This window comes from Diceros bicornis, chromosome 21, assembly GCF_020826845.1.
Source record: "Diceros bicornis minor isolate mBicDic1 chromosome 21, mDicBic1.mat.cur, whole genome shotgun sequence".
NCBI lineage: Eukaryota > Metazoa > Chordata > Mammalia > Perissodactyla > Rhinocerotidae > Diceros > Diceros bicornis.
In genome coordinates, this window is record NC_080760.1 from 47,154,404 (window position 1) to 47,179,223 (window position 24,820).

At 52.5% G+C, this 24,820-nt stretch overlaps 1 protein-coding gene across 1 annotated transcript; it reads left to right on the forward strand.

Annotated features, from left to right (window-relative positions):
• The first annotated feature begins 7,614 nt into the window (after nucleotides 1–7,614).
• Nucleotides 7,615–23,633, forward strand: CCN4 (cellular communication network factor 4). Its single transcript, XM_058564484.1, has 5 exons — nucleotides 7,615–7,794; nucleotides 10,825–11,104; nucleotides 17,604–17,864; nucleotides 21,323–21,516; nucleotides 23,334–23,633. The coding sequence occupies exons 1-5, from the start codon at nucleotides 7,615–7,617 to the stop codon at nucleotides 23,631–23,633; spliced, it is 1,215 nt and encodes a 404-aa protein (XP_058420467.1).
• Nucleotides 23,634–24,820: the final 1,187 nt, after the last annotated feature.

The following is a 24,820-nucleotide window of genomic DNA, read 5'->3' on the forward strand; positions in this document are numbered from 1 at the left end:
CCTCTTAGGGCTATCACGGGGTTGGATGACTTATTTAGAGTGTAAACTAGTAAAAGAGGCTTCAAAGGCAAAATGTAGCACAACACGCAGACCTCGTTTTGATTGTGATTCAAGGAAACCATTTGATTAAAAAAAAATATTTGAGACAATCAGCGAAATTTGAATATGGAACAGGCATTAACTAAAGAACATTACAAAGTGTAACTAATTTTATTGGTGTGATGATTGTACCGGGGTTACGTTTTTTTAAAAAAAATTTCCCCATACTTTAGAGCCACACTCTGAAGAATTTCACATAAAATCACATGATGTCTGGGGTTGGCTTTGAAAAACTCAAGAATGAAAAACTTTTTGGGTAGGTGGGAGCAATAATGAAACAAGATGGACAAAGTGTTGATAATTATTGAAGCTGATACAGGTATGTGAGGTTATATTATTCTTGCAACTTTTGTGAATATTTTCTGTAACAAAGAATTAGCACATTTTAAATTTGTTTACATATAAAGTGTTGCCACTTGACACCCACTCTGTAAGGGCTGGCTGTTCTTAATGGTACTATTACTCTGTAACAGAAGTCAGCAAAGTTTCCTATAAAAGATCAGATAGTAAATATTCTAGGCTCTGTGGGCTATAAGGGCTCTGTGGAATATTCTTCTTTTTTTTTTTACAACTCTTTAAAAATGTAAAATCCATTCTTGGCCCTTACAAAAATTCCGTGGGCCAGATGTGGCCCGTGGGCTATAGTTTCCCATCCCCGCTCCCTGATGCGGTCACCTTTCTTATCCTCGTGTCTCCTCAGAAGGCCGGGCGTTCCCTGAGGCTTGGACTTGGAACTCAGTCGATGCTTTATATGTGTTTGGTGAACGAGTGAACGAACAAACACACGAGGGCTCGTTATTTGGAAAGAAATTTGGCTTCCTGCCCCTCCACTCTCTCCATGTCAAGTCGACTTCCCCCACCAGAAGCTCACAAGACTGCATGTTTATAAAACCAATTAGCAGAAAATCTCCAAAAACCTCCCACATCCCATGACAAGCAGCCTGGCCAACGCTGAGTCAGCGCAGGCCCTGCAGTTCCCTGGAGGTCCTGCCATCGGGGCCAGAGCCGAGCGGAGCATGGAAGGCTCTGGGCAAGGCTGGTCCTCCAGGCTCTCAGGCCAGGTGACCAGGGTTTGAGGCTAAGAGGTTTCCAGGCCGGTGGTCCAAGCAAGACCACTTTCCATGGCCCCAACAGGGACCCGGGTACAGACCCCTAGAGGTACCCTCCTAGGAGGTGGTCAGAAAAGAGGAGTCCACCAACTCACCTTGTGCTGCCCTGACCAGTTGCACCAGAAATGTGAGATCAAAGCCGTGGGGAGGGCAGGTCACTGGGCATCCACCGCTCTGGGCCCAGGCCTGGGCCGCAGACTCCTACTCTCCCCGGGGGCCTCTCTTTTCAGTAAATGAGTAAAGGGAAACTGCTTCCAGGCAGAGCAGAGGTTTCCTAAAGCCCCCAGGCCCCGCTGGGGCGGCTCAGGCATTTCTGTCTCAACCCTGCCCCCTTGTGGAGCATCCGGGTGCAGCCTCCCCAACACGGGCATCCAGGTGCCTGGACCATCTGTCCTATTCACTGGGCGCTTGCCCAGGGCGTGTTGGTGCAGTGCTGGGCACTGAAGAGGCAAGAAAGGGCAACCTGTCCTGAAAACCCCCACGAGAAGCTCCCGTCTCCTCTTCTGGGGGTCCTTGGCATCCATACAATCCTCACCCGCCGTGTCGTACCTTTGGTGTGCCTCTAGACTGCAGGCTCCCTTCCGGTAAGGACCTCATCTTGTTCATCTGAGCGCCAGCCACACAGGAGATGCTGAGAGCTTGTGTGTGATGGGTGGATGGAGGAATGAATGAACGAATGTGCATGTGAATGGAGAGGGAGTAGTACAGCGTGGTGATTACAAGTGAGGGCTCTGGAGGGACACTCTGGGGTCATGGACCACTTCCCAGCTGCCAGAGCTCGAGCAAGAAACTCAAGCTCTCTAAGCCTCAGTTTCTCATCTGTGAAATGGGGCTAATACCAGTAAGTGTTCCTGAGGGTGCTGGAGGACACTGTCCTCATCACCACTGGACAAATGAGGAAACAGAAGCTCAGAGAGGGTGAGCACGGCCCCAGGTCACAGAGGCTTGGATGCCGTGCCCTCTCCCCCTCCTTCCAGAGCCCTGTCCACCCATGAACCACAGACTCTCAGGAGAGGGTGGGGTCCATCCCCCTCATCAGAAGGGACATTTCAGGTCCCCTGGAGGCACCCCACCACAGCCAGGGTCCTACTTTCTGTTCTCACTCTTACTACCATGCATTTTTGTAAAAATGAAGTAAAACTGATGTGCAAAAGTCCAATTATAGACTTACCATTCCTGGGTCCATTTCAGAGAGCTGGAAAACACCGTAAAATCCGTAGGCACTGCTCACCCTTACGCATCACCTCAAAAATGTGTGTGCAGCATTTCCTGAGGGAATTTAATTCTTTTCCTTCCCAGTTTTAATATAAGTTTGTCCAATAAATATGATCAAAGGGATCAATTCATCGCTTTTAACCTGCCTACTGATGACCCTCCTTGTCCAGAGAGTTGAGTGTCTGACACTGTCTCAGTGCGTTCAGGCTGGTATAACAAGATAGGCCTTGTGGCTTATAAACAACAGAAGTTTATTTCTCCCCGTCTGGAGGCTGGGAGTTCAGCACCAAGGCCAGCATGGATGCGTTCTGGTCAGAGCCCTTTTCCTGGTTCACGTGGCGTCTTCTTGCTGCGTCCTCACATGGCGGAAGGGACTAGGGGGCTCGGGGTCTCTGTTATAAGGGCACTAATCCCATCCACCAGGGCTCCACCCTCAGGACCTAATCACCTCCCAAGGTCCCCACCTCCTAACAACGTCACCTTTAGAGGTCAGGATGTCAACATAAGAATTCGGGGGGCGGGCACAAACAGTCAGACCATAGCAGACACCTAGGGGTCTTATCCCGGGGAGCCACTCCTTTTTCATTTTTCAATCATTTTCACAAAGCGTTAAAGGCAAAGGACATCTTTTTCAGTTAACTGCCACGGCCCGCTCACGGAGCAGTGTGTGGCCCTGTGAAGTCACAGAGGCTGTGGGCTCCGCAGGTCTGCATGAACGGCTTTGGAAGGCCGTGTAGGGCGCCAGTGGGTACAGCATGTAAGTGCGGTCATACAAGTCACAGGTTAAGAAAAGAAGACAGCCTAGAGGCCCCACGTCTTCCCTCCTCTGCCCTGAACTCTAAGGCAGGGGTCCCATCACACAAGGATCACCAGGAGTGCAAATCAAATACAGATTCTGGACCCAGCCTAGATGAACTGAAGGCGAATATTGCAGTGGGGTCCAGGAATTTGTACTCGAACAAGGTCCTTAGGCCTTGGTTCTCAGCCCCTGCTGCATTCAGAACCACCTGGAAAATCCCAGCGCCCAGGCTCCTCCCCAGACCACTTAAGTCAGGATGTCTGAGGACAGTGGCCTGGCAGCAGTGTTAACTAAAGCCTCCGGGTGGTTCTAACACGCAGCAGTGTGGGAACCACCACGGGAAGGCATTCTGTGTGAGGTCGCTGCCCTGGGTTGTCAGGAGGGGTCACTGAGGAGGGAGGAGCTGGGCGGGTGGCGAGGCCCGTGTCCTCGGGGCTGAGTGGGCAGAACTGGCAGGAGCAGCTGTGACGGAGCGAGCGCTGGGCACCCTGCCCGAGAAGCATCAGGGGATTGCCTCCACCTTCCCGTCTTCCCCGTAAGCACAGTGGTATCTGCAGAGAGTCCGGTTCCAGAAGCACATCGTGAAAGAGACTTTTATGTGAACGGGCGCAGTTTGGAAGTGCCCGAGGCCGGTCTCCTCTTTCCCTGGCCTTCGCTGGACCACATTCTCCTTGCTGTACGACTGTTTCCCTCACCTTCTGCTGCTAGAAGAAACGCTGTAGGCCCCGGACGGCAGTGAGTTTGCAAGGGCCACTGTACAAAGCAAAGGGCAGGGGGACATGCCATGCCATCTTGGACCCGCAGGGTGACTGACGTCATGTGTGTATGTCTGCACGTGTGAGAGAGACAGACAGACGCAGTCTCATCTGGCATCGCAGGGAGTTGGAGGACCAAGGAGGAACCTGAGAGAGATGCCCACAGGTGGGCCCGCTCCCCCTCTTTGGGGCAAGGGGGGGCTATAGTTGGACAGGCACAAGGTGCCAGGGTCACACTGGAACTGTGGGTCCAAGACTAACTGGGAGCTGCTAAGAAGTCACATCGCCACCCCCGCATCCCAGGTGCTGCCTGGGGTCTCTTGGACGGGCCATGTTGCTAGAAGCTGATGTCACTGCAAATGTCTCCTGCTCAGGGAGGGGCCACAGCAAAGTTGTAATTGGCTCACACACCTCAGGGTACAGCTTTGGTGGGGCAGGAGGGAGGAGAGTACCATGGCTTTAGTGGCGATTCCACAGGGAGACCCGGAGTCTTCGAGCACAGACTTGGAGTCAGACAATTCAGACTTGTACTCTTCTGCCATTCACTGCCGTGCATCTGGGGCAACTTCTAGACTCCCTGAGCCTCAGATTCCCCGATGATTAAGTGGGTGGGGTTAGTGGTGGTTAAGTGGATGGGTTAGTAATTCCACAAAGGCTTGGTATGAGGATTAACAAATAGAATGCGTATAAAGCCCTTAGCACTGTATGTAGCATATTTAACGTAGAAAATAATTGGCATTAATTATTAAAATCCACAAGCCTGGGTCAATATTGGCTGTAGGAGCTCTTGAAATGAAAATACAAATTCCTGGGGGCCGGCCTGGTGGTGTAGTGGTTAAGTTCACGCGCTCTGCTTCGGCGGCCCGGGGTTCACATGTTCAGATCCCGGAAGTGGACAGACAAACTGCTTGTCAGGCCATGCTGTGGCAGCATCCCATATAAAGCAGAGGAAGATGGGCACAGATGTTAGCCCAGGGCCAATCTCCTCAGCAAAAAGAGGAGGATTGGCATAAGATGTTAGCTCAGGGCTAATCCTCCTCACTGAAAACAAAAAAAACAAAATATAAATTCCTGGAATTAAAAGAGACTGGAAAAGCAGCATAGTGAGATTGGGAGCTCTGTGGGGACAGCAAATTTGCTGGGTCCACTGCTGCATTGCTCACCCACTCAGCCACAAGAACAGCAGCTTAGGCTGGAGTTTATAGAGGAAGAGAGACTTTGAAACAGGGCAATGGGCTGCTATCAGCTCAGCTTGGGAGTGACATTAGCCCCCAGGGTCCCCACTTGTCATCAAGTACGGTCCTGAGGGGACAGACACCTCACGTAGGGATCTGACTCTGATCCTGGAATCCCAACGGCCTCTCCTAGAGCTTCCAGCCCCTGTGGAACATTTGTTGCACTCAAGGGCTGACGGGAGCGTGTCCTCATAGACCACAGGTGCACAGTCTTCCCTGTGGGGGTAATCACAGAAGGCAGAAGAGTTAGGGGCTCAAGACCTCTGGGCAAGCAGACTTTGGTTCCATCCTGGCTGTGCCCCGGAAGCTGTGTGGCCTTGCACAAGTCACTCAACTTCTCTGAGCCTCCATTTCCTCTGCTCTGGGGAAAATTAGCAGGCCTGCCTTGTGATTTGTTGAGGGCATTATATGAGATAGGGCATACAAAGCTCTCCGTGTATGATGAACAAGCCAACAGATGGATGGCGCGTGGTCCCTGCCCTCAAAAGTGGACAGTTTAGTCGAGGAAAGGTGCGTGGACTCTTCCATTCATTCTACAGACAGATGCTTATTGACACCTACTATGTGACAGGCTTTGTGAGGCCTGACACTCCTCTACAGCTGCCAGCCCAAATGACTGTCTAGCTGCTTCTTGATTACCTCCACTGATGGTATAATCACTACCTTATAGCCAGTTTCTTCCATGAGAAAATTCTCTTTCATGCATATTAGTGGGAAAAGCATGAACCCAACAGATTTGGGTTCAAGTCCAAATTTTGTCACTTACTACATGTTGACCTTGGGCGAGTCACTTTACTGATCTATAAAATGCAGATAATGACACCAGCCCCTGTGGGAAAGACAAAAGAAGATGGGCCAGAGTAACTGAGGGCTAGCTCAAGACTGGCCCCTGGCAGTCATCAGAGTGATGGTGTGCAGTGGATGGACTGGCTAGCATGAGCCAGAAGAAGCTACAGCCATGATGTCATTCGGCGCTCGCTCCCCATCCCCTGTGGGGTATCTAGTAGTGAGAATGCCATTTCTCCAATGCAATGGAGAAAACCAAGGCTCAGAAAGTGACTTCCCCAAGTCACGTGGACAGTAGGTGGCAAAGGCTAGACTTGACACAGGGCAGTGTTTCTAAAACACAAATCAGCCCCTATCGTTCTGCCGAAATCCTTCAACAAATCACTGCAGCTGACTCCAGCCAAAAGCTGAGACCTTAGCAAGGCATCCGAGGCCCTCCTTGATCTATGCTGCCCAACGACCTCACCATTGTCTATGCCAGCCTCTGCCTCCTCCCACCTCCTGCCTCACCCTACACCTGCTCACCGCGCTTCCCTCCATGCTCCAAACACAAGCACATGCTCACAGTGCATGGCCTTTGCACCTGCTGGTCCTTCTGCTTTGGTGCCCTTCCTCGCTGCTCTCGTCCTACTCGTCCTTCAGATCCACTTCCCACGCCTCCTCCCCGAGAAGCCCTCTGCAGCCCCGGCAGACATGGCCAACCCTCCCTCCTTTGTGCTCCCACAGGCAGGGCCCTTTGGTTCTCCCACTGCATCCCCCACTATAAGCCCAGCACGTGTGCCAGTGCCTGGCACAAACTGAGAGCCTAGGGATGTGTTGAGTGAACAAATGAATGGGAGAGTGAATGAATGAGTGCATGCCATCTTATAGCACTGAGCACACTGAATTGCAATTACCATCTAAATGTCTGTTGACCTCGTGACATGGTGAGTTCGTGAAGAGAGGGACTGTGTCTTACGCACCCTTGCTTCCTTCGAGCCTGGCACAAAGCCTGGCACATGGTGAGTGTTCACCAAGCACCTCCCCATAGAACGTGTGGAAGATTGAACGTTCATTTCCCCCACTAAACCGTCCACCCCGAGGGCGGGAGCCACGTGCCAGCCATCTGCTTCCCCGCGTGCACACACACACAGAGAATTGATTATCAGAAGTCTGTACTTACGAGTGACCTACAGTCACATCCCCTAGGGTGTCAATGCTGGACAGGCAGCCGGGATTCAGAGGGTCACGCACCAGACCCAGGAGCCCTCACATCCAGAGTGCTGCCATTGCGGAGTGCCTTCTCCCCTGGACGTGGTCTGGGAGGTTTCCTACCACTAGATGGCGCCAACAGCAAGGCTAGCTCAGTGCACCTAGAGCCCATCCCTCCACTGCCCCATGGGTCCCATAACCGCTTCCCTCGTCCAAGGGGGGCCTTCTCTGAGCTTCCCTTGAGGGAGCTGCGTACCCTGGGCTCCTGGCAGGTACTTGGAAAGGAGGCTTCCTTCTGGGGATCTTTAACTCGGGATGGAGCCTGCAGGGTGAACAGTGACCATGTGGAGAGGGATACCCGCCAGGTTACAGCCCATCCAGCTCAGCTCAAGGTGTCCAGACGCCCGAGCCCTGTGCTGGGCCCTATGGGGGCGGAGGAGGATGCACAACCGAAGAAGTGCAGGGGGAAGTCGGGCTTTGGAGTGTCTGCCACGCACCATCTGCGCCAGTACTTCCACGTACATGATGCCCTCATCCCCCCAACAGCTCCCGGAGGCGGCATTATTGTGGCCATATCACAGATGGGGATGTTGAGGCTCAGAAAGGTTAGGAAGCTTGTCCAAGGCCACACAGAGAGAACCCACTTCTGAGCGTCTCAGGCCCCACGTTTTCTTTTTTCTTTTTTTTTTTTTTTTTTGTAAGGAGGACTAGCCCTGCACTAACATCCAATGCCAATCCTCCTCTTTTTTTTTTTTTTGCTGATGAAGATTGGCCCTGGGCTAACATCCATGCCCATCTTCCTCTACTTTATATGGGATGCCGCCACAGCATGGCTTGACAAGCAGTGCGTCGGTGCACTCCCGGGATCCAAACCTGCAAACCCCGGGCCACCACAGCAGAGCATGTGCACTTAACCGCTGCACCACCGGGCCGGGCCCCCACATTGTTTTCTTGGCACTCAAACTTAATCAGAGCTGAGAAGAGGGGTTCCAGGACAGGACGTCCTGAATATGAAGTGATGCCAAACCCCTTGTGGTCAACGGTCCCCCATCCATCTATCTCCTGGTCAACACTTACGAAGCCCTGCTGGGTGCCGTGTGCCCTCCTGCAGGCACACAGGGAGAAGCAAGGCACAGACCCTGTCTTTCACAAGTTCACGTTCTAGTGGGGGAAGCAGCACCTCTAACACGGCCAGGGAAAAGCATGGAAGGCTACCTGGAGGAGAGGGCTTTTTTATTTCCTCTTCCAAGAGTATGTTCTGAAGGTCTGGGGACTGGTGAGAGATGGTCCATGAGTGCTCATGAAGCTCCAGGCCTTCCACTGTCACAGACTAACAAGAAAGAGTCTCTCCATGAAGTCAGGAAGGGGGGTGGTGTGTTTGGATGATTTCATTGATTTGGGGGCTTGGGGTTCTGTTGTGCCATGTTGTGTTTTTGAGGAAAAGCAAACAAGGGCAGGCAACTAATCCTCACAGGTGAAGGCAGACCAGCCTCGTGGTCCCCATCCACAAACCTGCCTGAACCCAAGCTCGAGGTGACAAACCTCAAGCCCAGATTTGCCATTTTGCCTTTCAAGGCCCTTTATTTGTGGAATCAATATTTACTGCACTTCTTGTGTGCTGAGCCCAGAGCCAAGAGTCCAGCTAATCCAGCACCTCAACCTGGACCGTGTCTCCTGGTCCCTGGTCCTCACAGCCATGTGGGCAAGAGTGAACTTCACTCATCACAGCAAAGCACTTCCCTCCCTGGTGTTCAAAGAGATCCCAGGGCTCCCCTGGGATGCCCAGCTCTCTGCACACAGCCTCGTGTTGTCATAAATCACCTCCAATGTCTGTCTCTCCCATACGCTGTGGGGCCCCCAAGCACAGAGAATTTTTAAATTCCTTTTCAAGTGCCTAAAACTTAAGAGAGACTATGAGCTAGCTCAGCAAATGTTTGTCAAGTGACTGAAAGAGCACAGAGGATGTAAAGGTAAAGGGTATAGAAATGAGAGTTCAGAGAGTCGTTTGTGGCCAGGCCCTGATGTGGACTGTGTCATCCTGGATGTGCCTGGATTCCACCTCTTTGGGTCTCAGTTTCCTCCTTGCGAAAAGGGAGGATGAATCTGTCTGAATATGTCAGCATCTCTTGTTCAAAGAAGGAAATGTGGATCCATAAATTCCATAGAGCAGAGCTTCACTGGTTCGAGATGGAGGGGGCGGCCTGGGGCCCAACCAGCCCCACCTTTGCCCCCACAGAAGCCCTGGCCCACCTCCACTAGAATTCCATGGCAGAATTCCAGAGTCGCTGTGAGAAGCTCTGGACACGGTGCTCCCAGGGGGGACCACCCCAGCCTGGGGGAGGGCGAACGGCTGGAAGCTGGCTGTAGCCCACGCTCTGTTCTCAGGCAATTCTCTTCCCCCCAGGCCCAGGTCTCCTCTGCACTAAAGAGTGAGGGGCCACGGGGCCATCCCAGTGGCATAGTGGTTAAGTTCGCTTGCTCCGCTTTGGCAGCTCAGGGATTGCAGGTTCGGATCCCGGGCGTGGACCGACACACTGCTTGTCAAGCCATGCTGTGGCGGCGTCCCATATAAAGTAGAGGAAGATGGGTACGAATGTTAGCCCAGGGCCAATCTTCCTCAGCAAAAAGAGGAGGACTGGCAATGGATGTTAGCTCAGGGCTAATCTTCCTTGCGGGAAAAAAAAAAAAAGAGTGAGGGGCCAGGATGGTGGTTCAGGGAGGCCACCAGAGAGGGTAGGAAAGTGACCAGATCCCTGAGATGCAGGCAGCTGGAAGCTCCTATACTCACAGACACCCCAGAGCCTCCCGTTCCATTTGCTGGCTCTGTTCTCCAGCACAGGGCTGGCTTGTTGGGCCTTATTTCCCCTTCCCAGCTGGCCTGTTGTCGTGTCTATCATATTTGCCAGGATGAAGATGATCCTGTTGGTGGGGGATGGGAATGGGGCCATGGGAGGAGTACGGGTGGGGGGAGTGGAGCGGGGTCCTCTGCAGGGCTTGTGCTGGCAACTCCCCTCCCCACAGGGCAGGGAGACCAGCTGCAAGGAGCTATGAAGCTGTACCCCCGCTGCCACCCACTGCAGCCCTGTCCTGGCGCTCAGAGGGGCAAATAATAATGATGGTAATAATAGTAATGGTAGGTGTGCTGGCCAAAACCCAGTGTTGACGGGTCAGCGGGCCCTGTGAGCTCTTGAGGACCCTCAGGGGAGTAAGGAGGGCGGATCTGCAGGAAGCAGTAGGGGGACACGGCCGCACCTCACGCCGTGACTCATCAGAGGGCGTCTACTCCTCAAAGCCTCCCTCCCTCCTCTGTAAACCAGGCCGACTCATCCACAGGCTTGTGGGACGCTCAAGTGGGAGAAGGAACACCCCTGAGGCTTAGCAGGCCAGAGTTCTGATGCAGAATCTAGCAGCAGGCAGATTCAGGCCATGGGCTTAGCTTCTCTGAACTCCAGGCTTCCTGGTCCTATTTGTTTTATTGAGGAGAAGGAGATGTCTGGCTATCGAAGGCATGGTAGAAAAACATAATTTTATGTAAACCTTTCAAACCCCATGAAGATGGGAAGGTGATTGCAGGCCCTTTGGGCTGTGACACCCCCGCCCGGCAGCCCCCCTTTATCTCTGCCCTTCCCCTACAGGCCCTCTCTCCAGCCCCCACAGCCATGGCCTTCACCCCGGAGCCGCTGGAGGACACTTATTCACGCCCCCAATTCTGCAAGTGGCCATGTGAGTGCCCGCCAAACCCACCCCGCTGCCCGCTGGGGGTGAGCCTCATCACAGACGGCTGTGAGTGCTGTAAGATGTGTGCTCAGCAGCTTGGGGACAACTGCACGGAGGCTGCCATCTGTGACCCCCACCGGGGCCTCTACTGCGACTACAGTGGGGACCGCCCGAGGTACGCAATAGGAGTGTGTGCACGTAAGTGACACCCCCCACACCCCCGGCTCTGTCTCAGGACCCCTTATCCATAGCCCTTTCCCTGGCCAGGCTCCTGTTCTGCAGGAGGTACCCCCCACCCCCTCCAGCCCATGATTAGAAGCCAGAGCTCAGGAAGGAGGGAGGGATGACTGCATTCTTCTTGCCTCCAGAACCTGGCCTCCTGCTCTCTTCTCAGTCCTGGAGGCACATCCGTGGCCGACTCCAGGGAGCAGGGAGCCACCAGGAAAGACCCGAGTCTGGTTTCATTCTTAGTGGTAGGACTCTTTGCTGATATCCATGGCTCCGGGGAGCACCAAGACCCTGCAGAACTCCAGATATTTCAGTAATGTTCTAAATTAAAATAACACAGTTTAAAAAATTCAGTAGCCTTGAAAGACTAAAACTCAGCAGGTTGCAACCATTCGTTCCTACCACCCACACACGTTCCTCAAGTTACTATAGTCACTTTCAACTTTTTAGCCCTTTCTTCTGTTAGTTACCACTATGCAACACATGTCTTCTGTTTCATCTTGATTGGCTTAAAATGTCAATTGTGGATAATCTATTAACGATCCTACATGATAGCTGCTGACTTAGCGCCTCAATACCACGTGACACCTCCCCCATCTTCCAACGTCACTGTCCTATTTTTAGTTATACAACAACCACTATTTACAATATTATGATGATGTAAATATTGTTCACTGCAGCATAAGATAGTGTACTTGTCTGAATTTCCTTTCTTACGAAGCCTTTTGCTTTTCCTGGGGTTTCTATCTGCCTTTGCTTTTCCTTTACTCTTGGACTTTATAATAGCCTCATATGGCAGGGAAGGGCTATTGCTGTTTGTTGTTTGTTTGCTCTTCAAGCGCGCCATCATGTTCTTTTTTGTTCCCAGAGACCTCCTTCCTGGGACTTTCTGGTCTTTTACTTCTATCTGGATGGGTATTCACTTAGCTAGAATCATCTAAGCATTTATCCAAGATACATGACCCAGCATGATGAAGAGAGGTAACTAGGCATCATGACGCAGCAGCCTAACTTCTGAAAAGTTACACAAAGCCTCATAAACTCAAGAACCCCTTTCTTCCCTTAGTGCTGAATCAAGATTTCCCCATAACTATGACTCCATATACACCCCATTACATATTCACACACAGCACCATGTCTCATCCTCAGCTAACCCATTATATTTCCTGACGTGGGTTGTTGGTGAGAGTTATGCACATAATATCACATCAGACAATCCTATCTGAGCCTCATGGTTAATTTATGAGCACTTTCTGCTCTTTTATCATTGATTTATATTTCAACTTTCATACCAAGTCATCTCTCTTTACCTTTCCAAGTAATTAGGTTGCTTTTCCCATCCTTCCACTATTCTCCCTTTTACTCAGACTCATTATTAGCCCCACAAAAGTGTGTTCAAAGAGAATTTGCAGCAAGACCTGAACAGAATCATCTGACATGTTGTTTAAAAATGTTCTTCCTGAGCCCCACCTCAGACTTATGGATTCGAATTCTCTGGAAGTGGGGATGGGAAGCTACACCTCAAGCAAATTCCCCAGGTGATTCTCATGCATGCATAAGTTTAAGACTGACTGTTAATGTATACACACAGTCATACGTTCTCGCCTCATACCCAGGCGAGGAAATCTCACTGAGCCTTCCTGCACTAGAACCACCTCCAGCTATATGAGACTGTCTCATCATTTCTCTTGTCTTTTATAGTTGTTCTTAAGGTCGTTAAAAAGGTAATTCAGTTCACTGTGATTACACTAACTTCTCAGGCTGTACTGACATCTCAGCACGCACCAGGCACCACACCTTTATAGACATTCTCTCATGGACCCAGCGATTGTGCAGACCTGGGAATGGCCTCTCCTGCCTGCCTTTCCCACCAGGGGCTTGAACATCATCTTCTAATCCACCCCCACCCCCTATCTCTTTGTATCTCAGGTCCTGCCACCACTCACCACAGCTTCTTACTTCTCCCTCATCATGAGTCTCTGTGTATTTCCTTTCCTTTTATTTGAAAAGAAAACTGTGGCATGCAGAAAATTTTAATAAGTGTCACACTTGCCAATAGTTCCCTGGTCATCTAGGTTTTCAGATACTGGAATAGAGCAAAACAAATGTTACAGAACTCAGAGATTTTAAATGTTCTTGGCCATTGTCAAATTCCAAAATGAGAGCTATCGTATGAAGATTATTCCTTTTTTTTCTTTTTATTTTGGTGAAGAAAGTTGGCCCTGGGCTAACATCTGTTGCCAATCCTCCTCTTTTTGTTTGAGGAAGATTGGCCCTGGGCTAACATCTGTGCCCATCTTCCTCTACTCTGTATGTGGGACGCCACCACAGCATGGCTGGATGAGCAGTGTGGAGGGTGGAGGGCCACACCCAGGATCCGAACCCGGGAAACTCACGCCACTGAAGTGGAGCACGCAGACTTCACTACACCACCGGGCCAGTCCCAAAAAGACTTTTCTTTTCAAACTTATTTGCCCAGTGAACTCTTTGTTCAGGTAGATTTTTACCCACCCACTCACACCTCCACACATACACTTGCACACACACACATACACCACACGCATACATGGACACACATGCACATACACACAATTCACTAATGTTCTATTGAACATCTTCCTAGAAATGCTGCCATAGTGTCTGAGTTCATAAGACCCTAATGCAAGAAGGAAGACAGTCCAGGGTCCACAGGCCATAGAGAGCAAGGCACCTGAGGACCAGAAGAGAAAGAGATAGAAGAGTTCCTCTAAGTAGACAATCTTTCAGCAGATGGTCAGCTCAACCAGTGGACGATCCCCAGGACAGGCTGAATCTGTCCTTGGAAATGTGCATGTAACCAGGCCGGGACAAGGTAATAAAAATGAGCAATTGCACCACTGACTCAGATGACTCAGAGGATGGTGGGGACTCTGGCAAACTGGTGAACACAAGCTTTGGCTATCAGAGGTCACCCCTACTGGGCCCCAGCCCCTTTGGCCAGGTAGAAAAGTGAACTTGGTCTTGTTCAGTCTGCCCTGTTTTCAAGAGAATCCAGAAATCCAGATTTGGGTAGGATTTGTAAATGTTGGCAACCCGTTCAAAAATTTTTTAGAAAACACTCTGTGGGCCAAACTAAATACATCTGTGGGCAGAGAGTGACCTCTGAATTAGACTGTTTGGCTATTTCAGTTGTACAAACACTACTCTGCATTTAATGCAGCTGGGTGGGGCCTGAGGGCAGTGTGGTTTGCTGGAAGGATCATGAAATTTACAGGCAGACAGACTGGGGTTTTGGATCCTGTCTCTGCCACTTGCCGGCTACGTGACCTTGGGCGCGTCACTTAAGGAACTTGATCAAACCAACCTCACATGGTTGTTGAGAATAAACAAAGGGACGCATTAGAGCCTCAAAGTTGACCGGCTGCTCGGGGTCATTGTATTATTTGCTTTGTTGTAACTTTCCCTTGTAGACGTCATCTCAGCCCTGTCCATGGTCATCCTCAGAGCTGGGAGCACGTCTGGTTCTAGGCTCAGACTCCCCAGTATGAACTCCCACACATGGTCTCTGGAGCTAGACAACCTAAGTCTGAATCCCAGTGCCATAACTAACCAGTATGATGACTTTAGGCAAGCTACTTAACCTTTTAAGTATCAGTTTCCTCATCAAGGAAAAATGCAACAAATAATGCCTACCTCTTTGTGTGGTTGGGATGTCGAGTGCCTGATACATGGTAGGAGCTCAATAAAAATTAGGGCTCACCCCACCTCACATCCATCTATCCATCCATCCATCCATCTATCCATCCATTCAGTGAACATAGGTGAGTGATAATACCACAAGATTAGATAGGAGATGGTGAAGGAAATTCAGTCACCTTCACCATCTCGTTAGGAGCTGGTCCTTCAACTGGTTAGAAGGAAAGTGAATGAGGAGGGGGCACTAGAGTCCACTGATGGGCCCATCCATAGCCATTACACACATCACCCCTCCCCTGCCCACCCACTCCCCAATCAAAGCTCCCAGGAGACCGCAAGCAACTTCCAGATGCAGTGGTTTTCAATCTTGGCTACAAACTGGATTCACCCGGGGAGCTTTTAAAACTGCCAAGGCCAAAAATGTAAAAACACAGAGGCCCGGGTCCACCCCCATATTCCTGGATATGGGGTGGGCATCAGAATTTTAAAAGCCCCCCAGGGCACGCGGTCGTGCAGCTGGTGGTGAGAACCACAGTGCTAAGGCTGCCAAGCACCCAGCCCTGCCGTCTCCATCCAAAGTTCCCACACCCAGAGGCAGAGAGTGGGACTTCGCACTCTCCCTTCTCCCCCTCCACCAACGCGCACGCACACACGCACGCACAGCTTCCTGGAGCAAGAGGGTGGGTGCAGAAGGGTGACTCAGAACCAGAGATGAGTGATTCACCCAATGCTTCCTCTGCTTTGTTTTGTTCTGTTTTCCTATTTCCCCTCCTTTACTGGTGTCTGGTGGACGGAAATGGGCTGGGGGTCAGACCCCCTGGGTTTGAGGGGCAGCTCTATGTTCATCAGCTGGGTGACCTTGAGCTCATGAATCACTTGACCTTTCTGAGCTTTCCTGTCTGCCAAATGAGGAAAATAAAGCTCTCCTTGTGAAGTCACTGGGAGAACCAAATGAGATAACATATCAGACGGGGCCTGGCACGAGATCAGATGGTCAGTAAGTGTTAACGCCTTTCCTTTCTGGGCCTCTTCCCACACTCACCTCCCAGGAAAAACAGCAGTCACGTCAACATTCCCACAGGCCGAGGTGCTGCTTCCTTCCCACCGCTCCATTAGCTGTGTCACCCGGGGCACGTGACTTAACCTGGCCGAGACTCAGTATTGCTGTATGTGAAAACAAAGGTGGTAATGTGGCAGCGTTTCCTCACAGATTGAAATCAGCAATGCAAGAAAGCCTGACACAGAATAGGTTAGGGGACCAGGGACAGAGCTCTCAGGAAACCTTCGCTTCTGTTAGATACTTGGATTGCTATTTTTATTAGTAACCACCTCCAGGCAAACCCAGGAGTTAAGCGAGAATATTGACAGACTGCAGATTCCTAACTATAGCCTCCTCGGGTGGGCACCCTTGCAGCCTGGGCTCTCTGCCCGCACATCCAGACACTGTCCTCAAGGCAGGACAGGACGCCAAGGGTGGGAGCCAAGCCGACAGCCCCAGATCTCTCCTGGAACTCCAAGCTTGCATAAGCGACTCCACGTGGCCAGTGGGATGTCAACCAGGCATCTCAGGTCTAATGAAGAACGCTTGAGTCCACTGACCCCAAAACCCGCTCCTCCAAGGACAAAGTACCTCTCTCCTTCCAGAACTCAGGTCACAGAACTAGGAGCCATTCCCAACTCCTCTCCTCTCCTCCTCACATCCCATCCATCAGCAAGTCCCTGCAGCTCTTCCTTCCAAATATACACAGAAGCTGAGCTCTTCTCCTGGCTCTCAGTCCCTCCCTGGTCCAACCACCACCACCTCCCTCCTGGATTACCCGGGGGGGGGGGGTTCTCCTGGCGCTGCCCTCACTGCCTTCCGTCTATTCTCAACTCAGCACCACGAGGGTTCTCGTGAAGCATAATTCATATCATTAATTCGACAGTTCCTTACTGAGCACCTACTGTGCGCCAGGCACAGCTCTAGGCTCTAGCGGCTTTGCATCTTCCTCTGAGCCTACAAGGAAGCCCTCTCTCACCTCATCTCCTGCCCCCTGCCCTGCCCTCTCCCACATCCTGGGCCTGCTCCCACCTGAGGTCTTTACACCCAGAGATCCCTCCCTGCCTGGAAGGCTCCTCCTGGACACCTGGGCGGCTCCCTGCCTCACTTCCTTCCCATCTTTGCTGAAGCATCCTCCCACTCACCCAGGCCTTGTCCGCCCACCAGATTTAAATGTGAACCTGTCCCCCACCCCACCTAATTCCCCCTCCTGTGTCATTTTTCTCCCTGGCCCTGGTCCCCATCAACATTCCAGATGCTCTGTATTTGTCTTCCCTCTGTCACCCCCAGGACAGTGTAAGCTCTACGAGGGCCTGGCTCTTGTCTGTTTTGTTCACCACTGAATCTCCAGCACCTAGAACACCCCACAAATATGCCTGAATGAGTGGAAGCTGCGTTTCAGTGTTCCCACTGGTTTTACAAACCGGGACTCTAGAGGCAGATATCTGTCACTAAGAGGCTTTGTGTCACGTGCTAGGGATGGGACAGGATGCTAGCTGCCTGGGTCCCCATCCTGGACTCGCTGTATCCCCTCACCCTGGGAAGGGGTGTTCCCGAGTGGGTGGCAGCTGAGGCCATCCTTCTCAAGTCTTGTCCTGCTCCCCATGGCTGGCTGGGTCGCGCCCTTTCACCCAGTCCAGCCCCAGCCGCGAGGTGGGAGCGATTCCCCGGGGTCTGGGCACGGTCCAGACGTGGGAGGTCCCCCGAGCGGGGGTCCCGTGCCCGCCGGGCTTGACCGGCCGCCTGTGTTCGCAGAGGTGGTCGGCGTCGGCTGCGTCCTGGACGGGGTGCGCTACAACAATGGCCAGTCCTTCCAGCCCAACTGCAAGTACAACTGCACGTGCGTGGACGGCGCGGTGGGCTGCACGCCGCTGTGCCTCCGCGCGCGCCCCCCGCGTCTCTGGTGCGGCCGCGCCCGGCGGGTGAGCGTGCCCGGCCGCTGCTGTGACCAGTGGGTGTGCGACGACGACGCCAGGAGGCCGCGCAAGACGGCGCCGCGCCACACGGGCGCCTTCGGTGGGTGCGGGGCACGGGGCGCCCGGGTGCGGGGTGGGGCGGAGGGCGGGGTCCTGGGGGCGCTCGCAGACCCTCCTGGAGCTCTGACCGCCTGTGATTGACACAAGCCCCTGAGTCCCCTGCCCCAGTCCGCCATGCACCAGCTCTGTGACCCTGGGAAAGTCACATTTCCTCTGGACCCTATTTCCCCATCGTTAAAATGGAAATACTACCATCTGTCCCGCCTGTCTTAGAGGATCCTGGGAGCATAAAATGAGGAAGTGCTTTGTGAAGAACACAGCCAGACACATAATTATTACCCTATTTAAGAGATTATCTGGGGGTGTGGAGGTGGAGGAAGGGTGGATATGTGGCCCAGGAGGAGAGGCATGAGCAGCAGGGGGAAGGGCCGGAGAGGAGTAGACGGCTTCCCCCGCACTGTGGAGGATGGGCGGACAGGTGAGGCTTCAGCCAGGCAAGCCAGGCCAGAGGAAGCCCTGGAAAGGAGGACGGGGAGAGGTCTGTTTGTTACACCTCTGCTTACTGGGGCCTAGCCCAGTGCCAACTTAGCAGGTACCAAATCAGTGTTTCTCATATGGATGGATGGACGGAGGGACAGATGGAGGAATAGACAGGTGGGTGGATGGATGGCCTAATGAGGATAATGGGCTAATGAACTAGGGCGGTGGGAATAGAGGGGGCAGAGAAGGGACAGATGCAAGAGGCATTGCTCGAGGAAACTGAGGGTCTCAGAGGCAGTCCAGTGCGTCGAGTGAGGGAGAGGGAGGAGTGAAGGATGACGCTGGGGCGCGTCATTGCCTAGGGTAGAGTGTGAGAGGAGCACATTTGGGGTGAAGGAGATCTGTACTGTTTGAGGCAGGGCGCCCTGCCCTGGTGTCACCCAGGGGAGCATCCTATGGGGATACAGTATTGGAGGAGGGAGATGGGGCAGAGAGAGCTCTGGAGCTCATTCACCTGGAGCTGCTGGTGGGGCTGGGATGGCCCAGAGATAATGTGCCGAGTGAGACAGAGGGGGCCTGGGGCAGAGGTCTGGGGGGCTGGCATTTGAGGGGTGGACAGAAGAAGCGGAGGCCGAGGGGGAGACCGAGAAGGAGAGTCGGAGACGTAAGAGGAAAACCAGGAGTGTCTGATGACACAAAAGACAGCAGATGAGGACATTTCTAGAAGGAAAACGTCTCTCGGGCAAGTGGACATGAAGGAATGGCAATAGCGTTTGGAAGTTCTAAGGATCTTGGTAATTTTTTAAAAATTAAAAGTGCATGAGATTGCTCAGGGAGACTGTGCAGAGCAGGGTTTCTCAACCTCGGTACTGACAACATTTTGGACCAGATAATTCTCTGTGGTGGGGGCTGCCCTGTGCATTGTGGGATGTTTAGCAGCATCCCGGGCCTCTACCTACTAGGTACACATAGCACCTGCCCCCCAGGTAGTAACAACCAAAAACACTTCCAGACACCGCCCGTTGTACCCTGGCGGACAACATCGCCCGATGGAGAACCGCTAGTGTAGCCCTGGAGACACTACTGTTTAAGGGAGAGAAAGAAGCTGCGAAAGACAAATCCAAGAGGCAGGACAGAAACAGGAGAAAGAGGTTTCGCAGGAACCAAGTGAAGAAAGTGTTTCAGAGAAGAACAAACTGGAAAGCAGGAAAGCAGAGGTTATAGTGGGACTGGATCTGTCAGTAGAGACCTGCCTCCAGGCTGCGTTCCCTCAGTGGGTCTGAATGGACCAGGAAGGAGGGTGGTCCCCCCACCCCATTTCAGGGATGCACAGCCTCTCTGTGGGTGCCCCACAGGGGCTGAGCCAGCCTCATGAAGAGGCCGCGCCATGTTGAGGGAGCAGGTGGCAGGGAAAGCTCTGTCCCCAGCAGCCCCAGGGCAGCAGTCCACCACCACCCCCCTTGGCAGCCCCACGAGGGTCACAGCGGGGAGGGGCAGCGGCTGTCTGCTCTTCGTGTGTGGCCCAGTGACCCCGTTCTGACCGAGGACAAGCAGAGCCCCTGCCTGTCTCCTGGATGACCCAGAAAGCAAAGCCTTTCATCCTCCCAGGCAGATCCTCATTGCCCCTCCCTGCCTCCAGGCTCACAGCTCCAGCCCAGCCCAGCCCCTTCCCTCCTCTTTTATTCTTCGGCCTCTGGTCTCTCAAACCTCCCCTTCTCTTACTTGTTTGTCCATCAGTGTTCCCCACACACCTGTTAGCTTAGAGGGGCTGGGAATCAGCACCCAGCCTTCCCTTTTTCTCTTTCCTCCTGCTCTCATTAGATGTGTTTTCTTTCCTGTTTGTCTCTCTTTTCCCCTCTCTTCCCCTCCCCCCATTCTTTTATCGCTTTTCTCTCCCCTCCCTATTCTCTCTGCCCCTCCCTCTTTCCTTCTCCCCCTCCCTTTTCTCTCTGTCTCCCTCCTTCTCTCTCCCTCTCCCTCTCTCCTCTGCTGTCCATCTGTCTTTCCACCCCTCCCCTCTCTGCCTCTTCCTTTCCCTCTGGCTTCCTGGATCTTTTTCTTGTGTATCTTCTTCCATCTTTCTGTGGGATCTCCCCTCTGTCTTCCTGGATTTTTGCCTGCCTCCATCTCTGGCTCACTCCGTTTCCCATTTCTCAGATAGTTACTGAGAGCTCTCCGTGTTCTACATGCTGGGATACAGGCATTCACAGAACCACCCAAGAGCTGGTGTTTAGTTGGCCGACAGTCAGGTACCCACACCCGCCAAAGGCTGACTGAGGGCCAGGGGCAGCTTGAGTGCTTTCATTCATGTGAACCCCTCTTTTCCGTCCACAGCCCTGGGAGGGAGATGCTATTGTCCACCCCATGTGCAGGGGGGGAGCCTGAGGCACAGAGGCAGGAGGGAGCTTATTGGAAGTTGCCCAGCTACTAGGTGGCTGTGCTCAGAGTTGCACCCAGGCAATCTGACTCTGTAGCCTGGGTGTCCCCTTAACCACTCTTCCCTCAGCATCACCCAGATAAAATATTAGGAACTAGAGTATAGGCATTCCCCTTTGACCTTCCCCAAATGAACTTTATCTCTGCAGGGGCAGGAAGAGTGTCTTCTAACCTTATATCCCCAGCGCCTTGCAGATGCCTGCTATATACTCAGCCAATATTGAGACCCTTTTTTTGTCATACCAGCGCCACAAGGCAGGTGTTACTGTCCCAGAGTGTAGACCGAGGCCCAGAGTGAGTTGTCTAGCATCACACAGCTTGTAGGTGGTCAAGAAGGATTTGGACTCAGTCCACATGTCTCTAGGGTGGTCTTCCCTCCGGAGAAGTCTAAGGAGCTCAGAACATTCCTCCTCTGCCTGGGAACCCCAGCTGGTTTGAAGCCAACTTGCCCTCCTGTGGGGAGGGACAGCCCACCTCTCCCCTCCCTGAGTTTCAGGGAGCCCACCCCTTAGTGGGGTGACGGTGCGGATGGGGGGTTGACGGAGGTGGGAGACTCACGGGGACTCTGGTGCCCATCTGCAGCGGCCACGGGCGAGGTAGAGCCGTGGCACAAGAACTGCATAGCCTTCACGAGCCCCTGGAGCCCCTGTTCCACCACCTGCGGCCTGGGGGTCTCCACTCGGATCTCCAACGTCAATGTCCGGTGCTGGCCTGAGCAAGAAAGCCGCCTCTGCAACCTGCGGCCGTGTGACGTGGACCTCCGACCCCACATCAAGGTGGGTCCCCCTCGAGGTGGGGCAGCCATCTGGGACTTAACAGACAAGCCTGGCTTGGAGCCTATCCTCACCTTCCTTGTGGAGGCCATTTGTAAAATAGGAATAATTAAGCCCACTAGTCACAGTTATGGGATCATGTGTATCACGGGGCTGGTGTGTCATGAATCCACTCAATGGAAGTGAGTGTGGTGACCGTCCTGTGAGAATCAAGGTCACACTGGAGAGAACCCAGCGACCCTCAGAAGTGCTGTCCTTTGATGATTCTCAGGGACCCTCCCTGACTGCCCTTCTCCTCCTGCTCCCGGGCCAGCCCACACCCTCGAGCGCCAGCGTGACAGCCACGCTGGGCGAGAGGGGGGCGCTGGATAGCTGGAGTCAAATGCCCGTCTGCTGCTGACGGCCGTGATGTGGCCAGTCTCGCATCTCTGAGCCCCAGTCCCCTCATTGGTAAAGTGTTGGAGTTGATCTCAGACATCCATTCCAGCTTTGAGCGTCTAAGATAATTGATAAAGGATCAAGGAGGAAATGGGCCACAGTAGACTGACACCCGGTCCTCAGAGTTAGAAATGGATCTAATTTTCCTAACTCAAGGCCTCCTCATTTATGCCTTAGGACTGGTCATATGCGTTGGTGTCACACAAAATAAAAATAAAAATAAAAAACTCAGCCCTTGTTCCATTTTAGGAGCACCGATGGTTTCTTGGGGAGGCTGAGGAGAGGGCTGCCCAGACAAGACAGCCCAGCTTTCCAGAGTCCTCCTTAGACATCAGACATTGCTCCTTGTCCTCTGTCCTCTACTCCAGTCCTCTCTGTGTCAGTCAACTAGATCCTTCTGCCTCCTCCTTCTCCTTCTCCTCTTCTCTCTTCTTCTCCCCTCTGATTATTTTCCCCTGCCATACTAGCCTTTGTGTTCTTGGTGCTTAGTGCACGGGAGGTACTCAGCAGACATCTCTTAACTGAAAGCATGAATGGAAAATTTACCAGCAGCAGGAAAATAGGAGCAAAGGTCCTAGGCTGGGTGAATTCACAGTGCATTCGAAGCAGAGTTGGGTTTACCACAAAGCTGACTCAAGTCCCTGCTGTTGGCTCATGATTCCCATCCAATTGTGTTTCCATCATTATGTGCCCTAAGAGGGCTCCTCAGATTGTATGAGCTTCGGGCCCCACATAGCCTGGATCTGCTCCACCTGCAGTTCTGGCATGGTGCTGGTACATAGTAGACCTCAAGAACCATGAGTCCAGTGGTTTTCATAAGTGCCCACTATGTGCCAGGCACAGAATTAGAGTAAGAGACACAGAAAGAGCCCCATTCTCAAGTGGGCCACAGCCCAATGGAGAGACAGAGCTGCCTTTAAATAATGCCAATCCAGTTGAATAAGTTGCATGATAAGGGTGTGTGTAAGAGGCTGTGGGAGGCAGAGGAGGAGGTTGGGGTAAAGTGCATCCTCCAGTCATGGAGTCCCATGATGGCTCTGCCACTTACTAACTGAAGGAGCTACAAAGGCATCCTGTGTTGGTGAAACTGTGACCAAGACTGGGCATTGGCAAGGCAGAAATGCAGGAAAGAAGGAAATTGCAGGCTGGAGGTAGTACCCAAGCAAGGCAGTTCCCTTCTGTGGTCCTCAGTTTACTCTTGCGTGATATGGCTGGGTCTCACTGTATTTGGGGAGGGCCCTCCTAGCTTGAAGATGCTGAAGATCTGAAAGTAAGTTGGAGTGCTTCCGCATGGTGAGTGAAAGAGAGGAATTGAGGGCTTGGAGGGAAGAAGATGGTTCTTGATCCTCTGAGCATCCCAACTGAAACCGCCTTTCCTGCAGGAAGGGAAGAGGTGTTTGGCCGTCTACCAGACAGAGGTGCCTGAGAACTTCACCCTTGCCGGCTGCAGCAGCACACGCTCCTACCGACCCAAGTACTGTGGGGTCTGCATGGACGACAGGTGCTGCGTCCCCTACAAGTCCAAGACCATCGACGTCTCCTTCCAGTGTCCCGATGGGCCTGACTTCTCCCGCCAGGTCCTATGGATTCATGCGTGCTTCTGCAACCTGAGCTGTAGCAATCCCAACGATATCTTTGCTGACTTGGAATCCTACCCTGACTTCCCAGAAATTGCCGATTAGGTGGGCACAAAACACGGGGCTTGGGGCCTGGCCCAATACGTGCAAAGCAGCCAGCCCTTTGAGGCCCACAGCTGAGCCTTCTTTTGTCCCCTTGCCACTCATTTCTGATTACCCTGATCCAGACCCTTGGCCCCTTTCCTGTTTCCGACCACCCAAATAACGCATTATGGCGCCGCTCAGGCCCAGACTGTGGGTCCCCTCCTTGGCAGCATTCTGCATACACATCAAAGAAAGTGCCTGTCTCCAGCTGTTCTGGACAATACCCAAGCCTGATCCAGCCTGTCCAATTCACTGGAAGTCCTGCTGCATCTTGCCTGAGTCCCAAGGCCCAGAATCAGCTAGACTTTCAGTATCACTAGTTCCCTCTCTAGATGCCAAACCACAAGACGCTTTGGGTCCATTCAGAAGGATAGATGGGATTTAGGACAATGGGACAGTCTATTGTTGGGGCCCTGCCAGGTGGCTCTCTAATAGGCAGTCTGACCGCAGTACATCAAAGCATCTCTGATTCCAAAGATTTGTGCATCCCAAGGTCACCAAACATTTGCCAAGTAGGCGAATGGTTGTTTGGTTTTGTTTTTTAATGGAAAATTGTATCCATTAATCGGGGCATTGTTGGTGTTAAGTTTCTCTTCACCTCTGCACTGTGGAAAGTACAAATTGAGTTCATCCCAGTCAGAGATGCAATTTGATAAACTTTATTCTTGTTTCTGGGAAAACCAGGGTCAGAGCAAGGCCAGCCAATTTTCGGAAGGAGCAATCGACACCAGCAGCGAATCTGCTGCTGACAGACAGGGCATTCGGCGATTGGCCAGGCTCTTCCTTGCATCCAGATCCTCTCCCTGCTTGGGGGTTCTTGGGAGTTGATGGAGCCCCTGGGATGGCCTCTCTGCCCCCTGAAAGTGGTGTCCTGGGACATTCCTCTGCTCTCATGGAGCCTTGAGAGACCCAGCAGAAGTCCAGGCCAGACCTGCCTGAAATGATCCAGATAGGTCCAGGCTGGGTGTGGGTCAAAGCAAGAAGTGGGTCCACTCTGCATCAGGCTGAGGTGACATGGGTCAATGAGCCCAGGACACATCTATTTCTGCCACAGTGACCCATTTCACAGATTTTGGGGCTGCTGACCCAAACAAACCAGTTCTGGTGTGAAGACAGAAGTTTACCAGTTGTCTAGAAACAGAACTATA

What these genes read in the sequence shown, in the direction of transcription:
- CCN4 (XM_058564484.1), top strand. Translation starts at nt 7,615, where the DNA reads ATGGGGGCGGAGGAGGATGCACAACCGAAGAAGTGCAGGGGGAAGTCG. An exon ending in GGATGTTGAGGCTCAGAAAG is followed by an intron (nt 7,795 to 10,824) that starts GTTAGGAAGCTT and finishes CTTCCCCTACAG; the next exon opens with GCCCTCTCTCCAGCCCCCAC. An exon ending in ACCTCCGACCCCACATCAAG is followed by an intron (nt 21,517 to 23,333) that starts GTGGGTCCCCCT and finishes CCTTTCCTGCAG; the next exon opens with GAAGGGAAGAGGTGTTTGGC.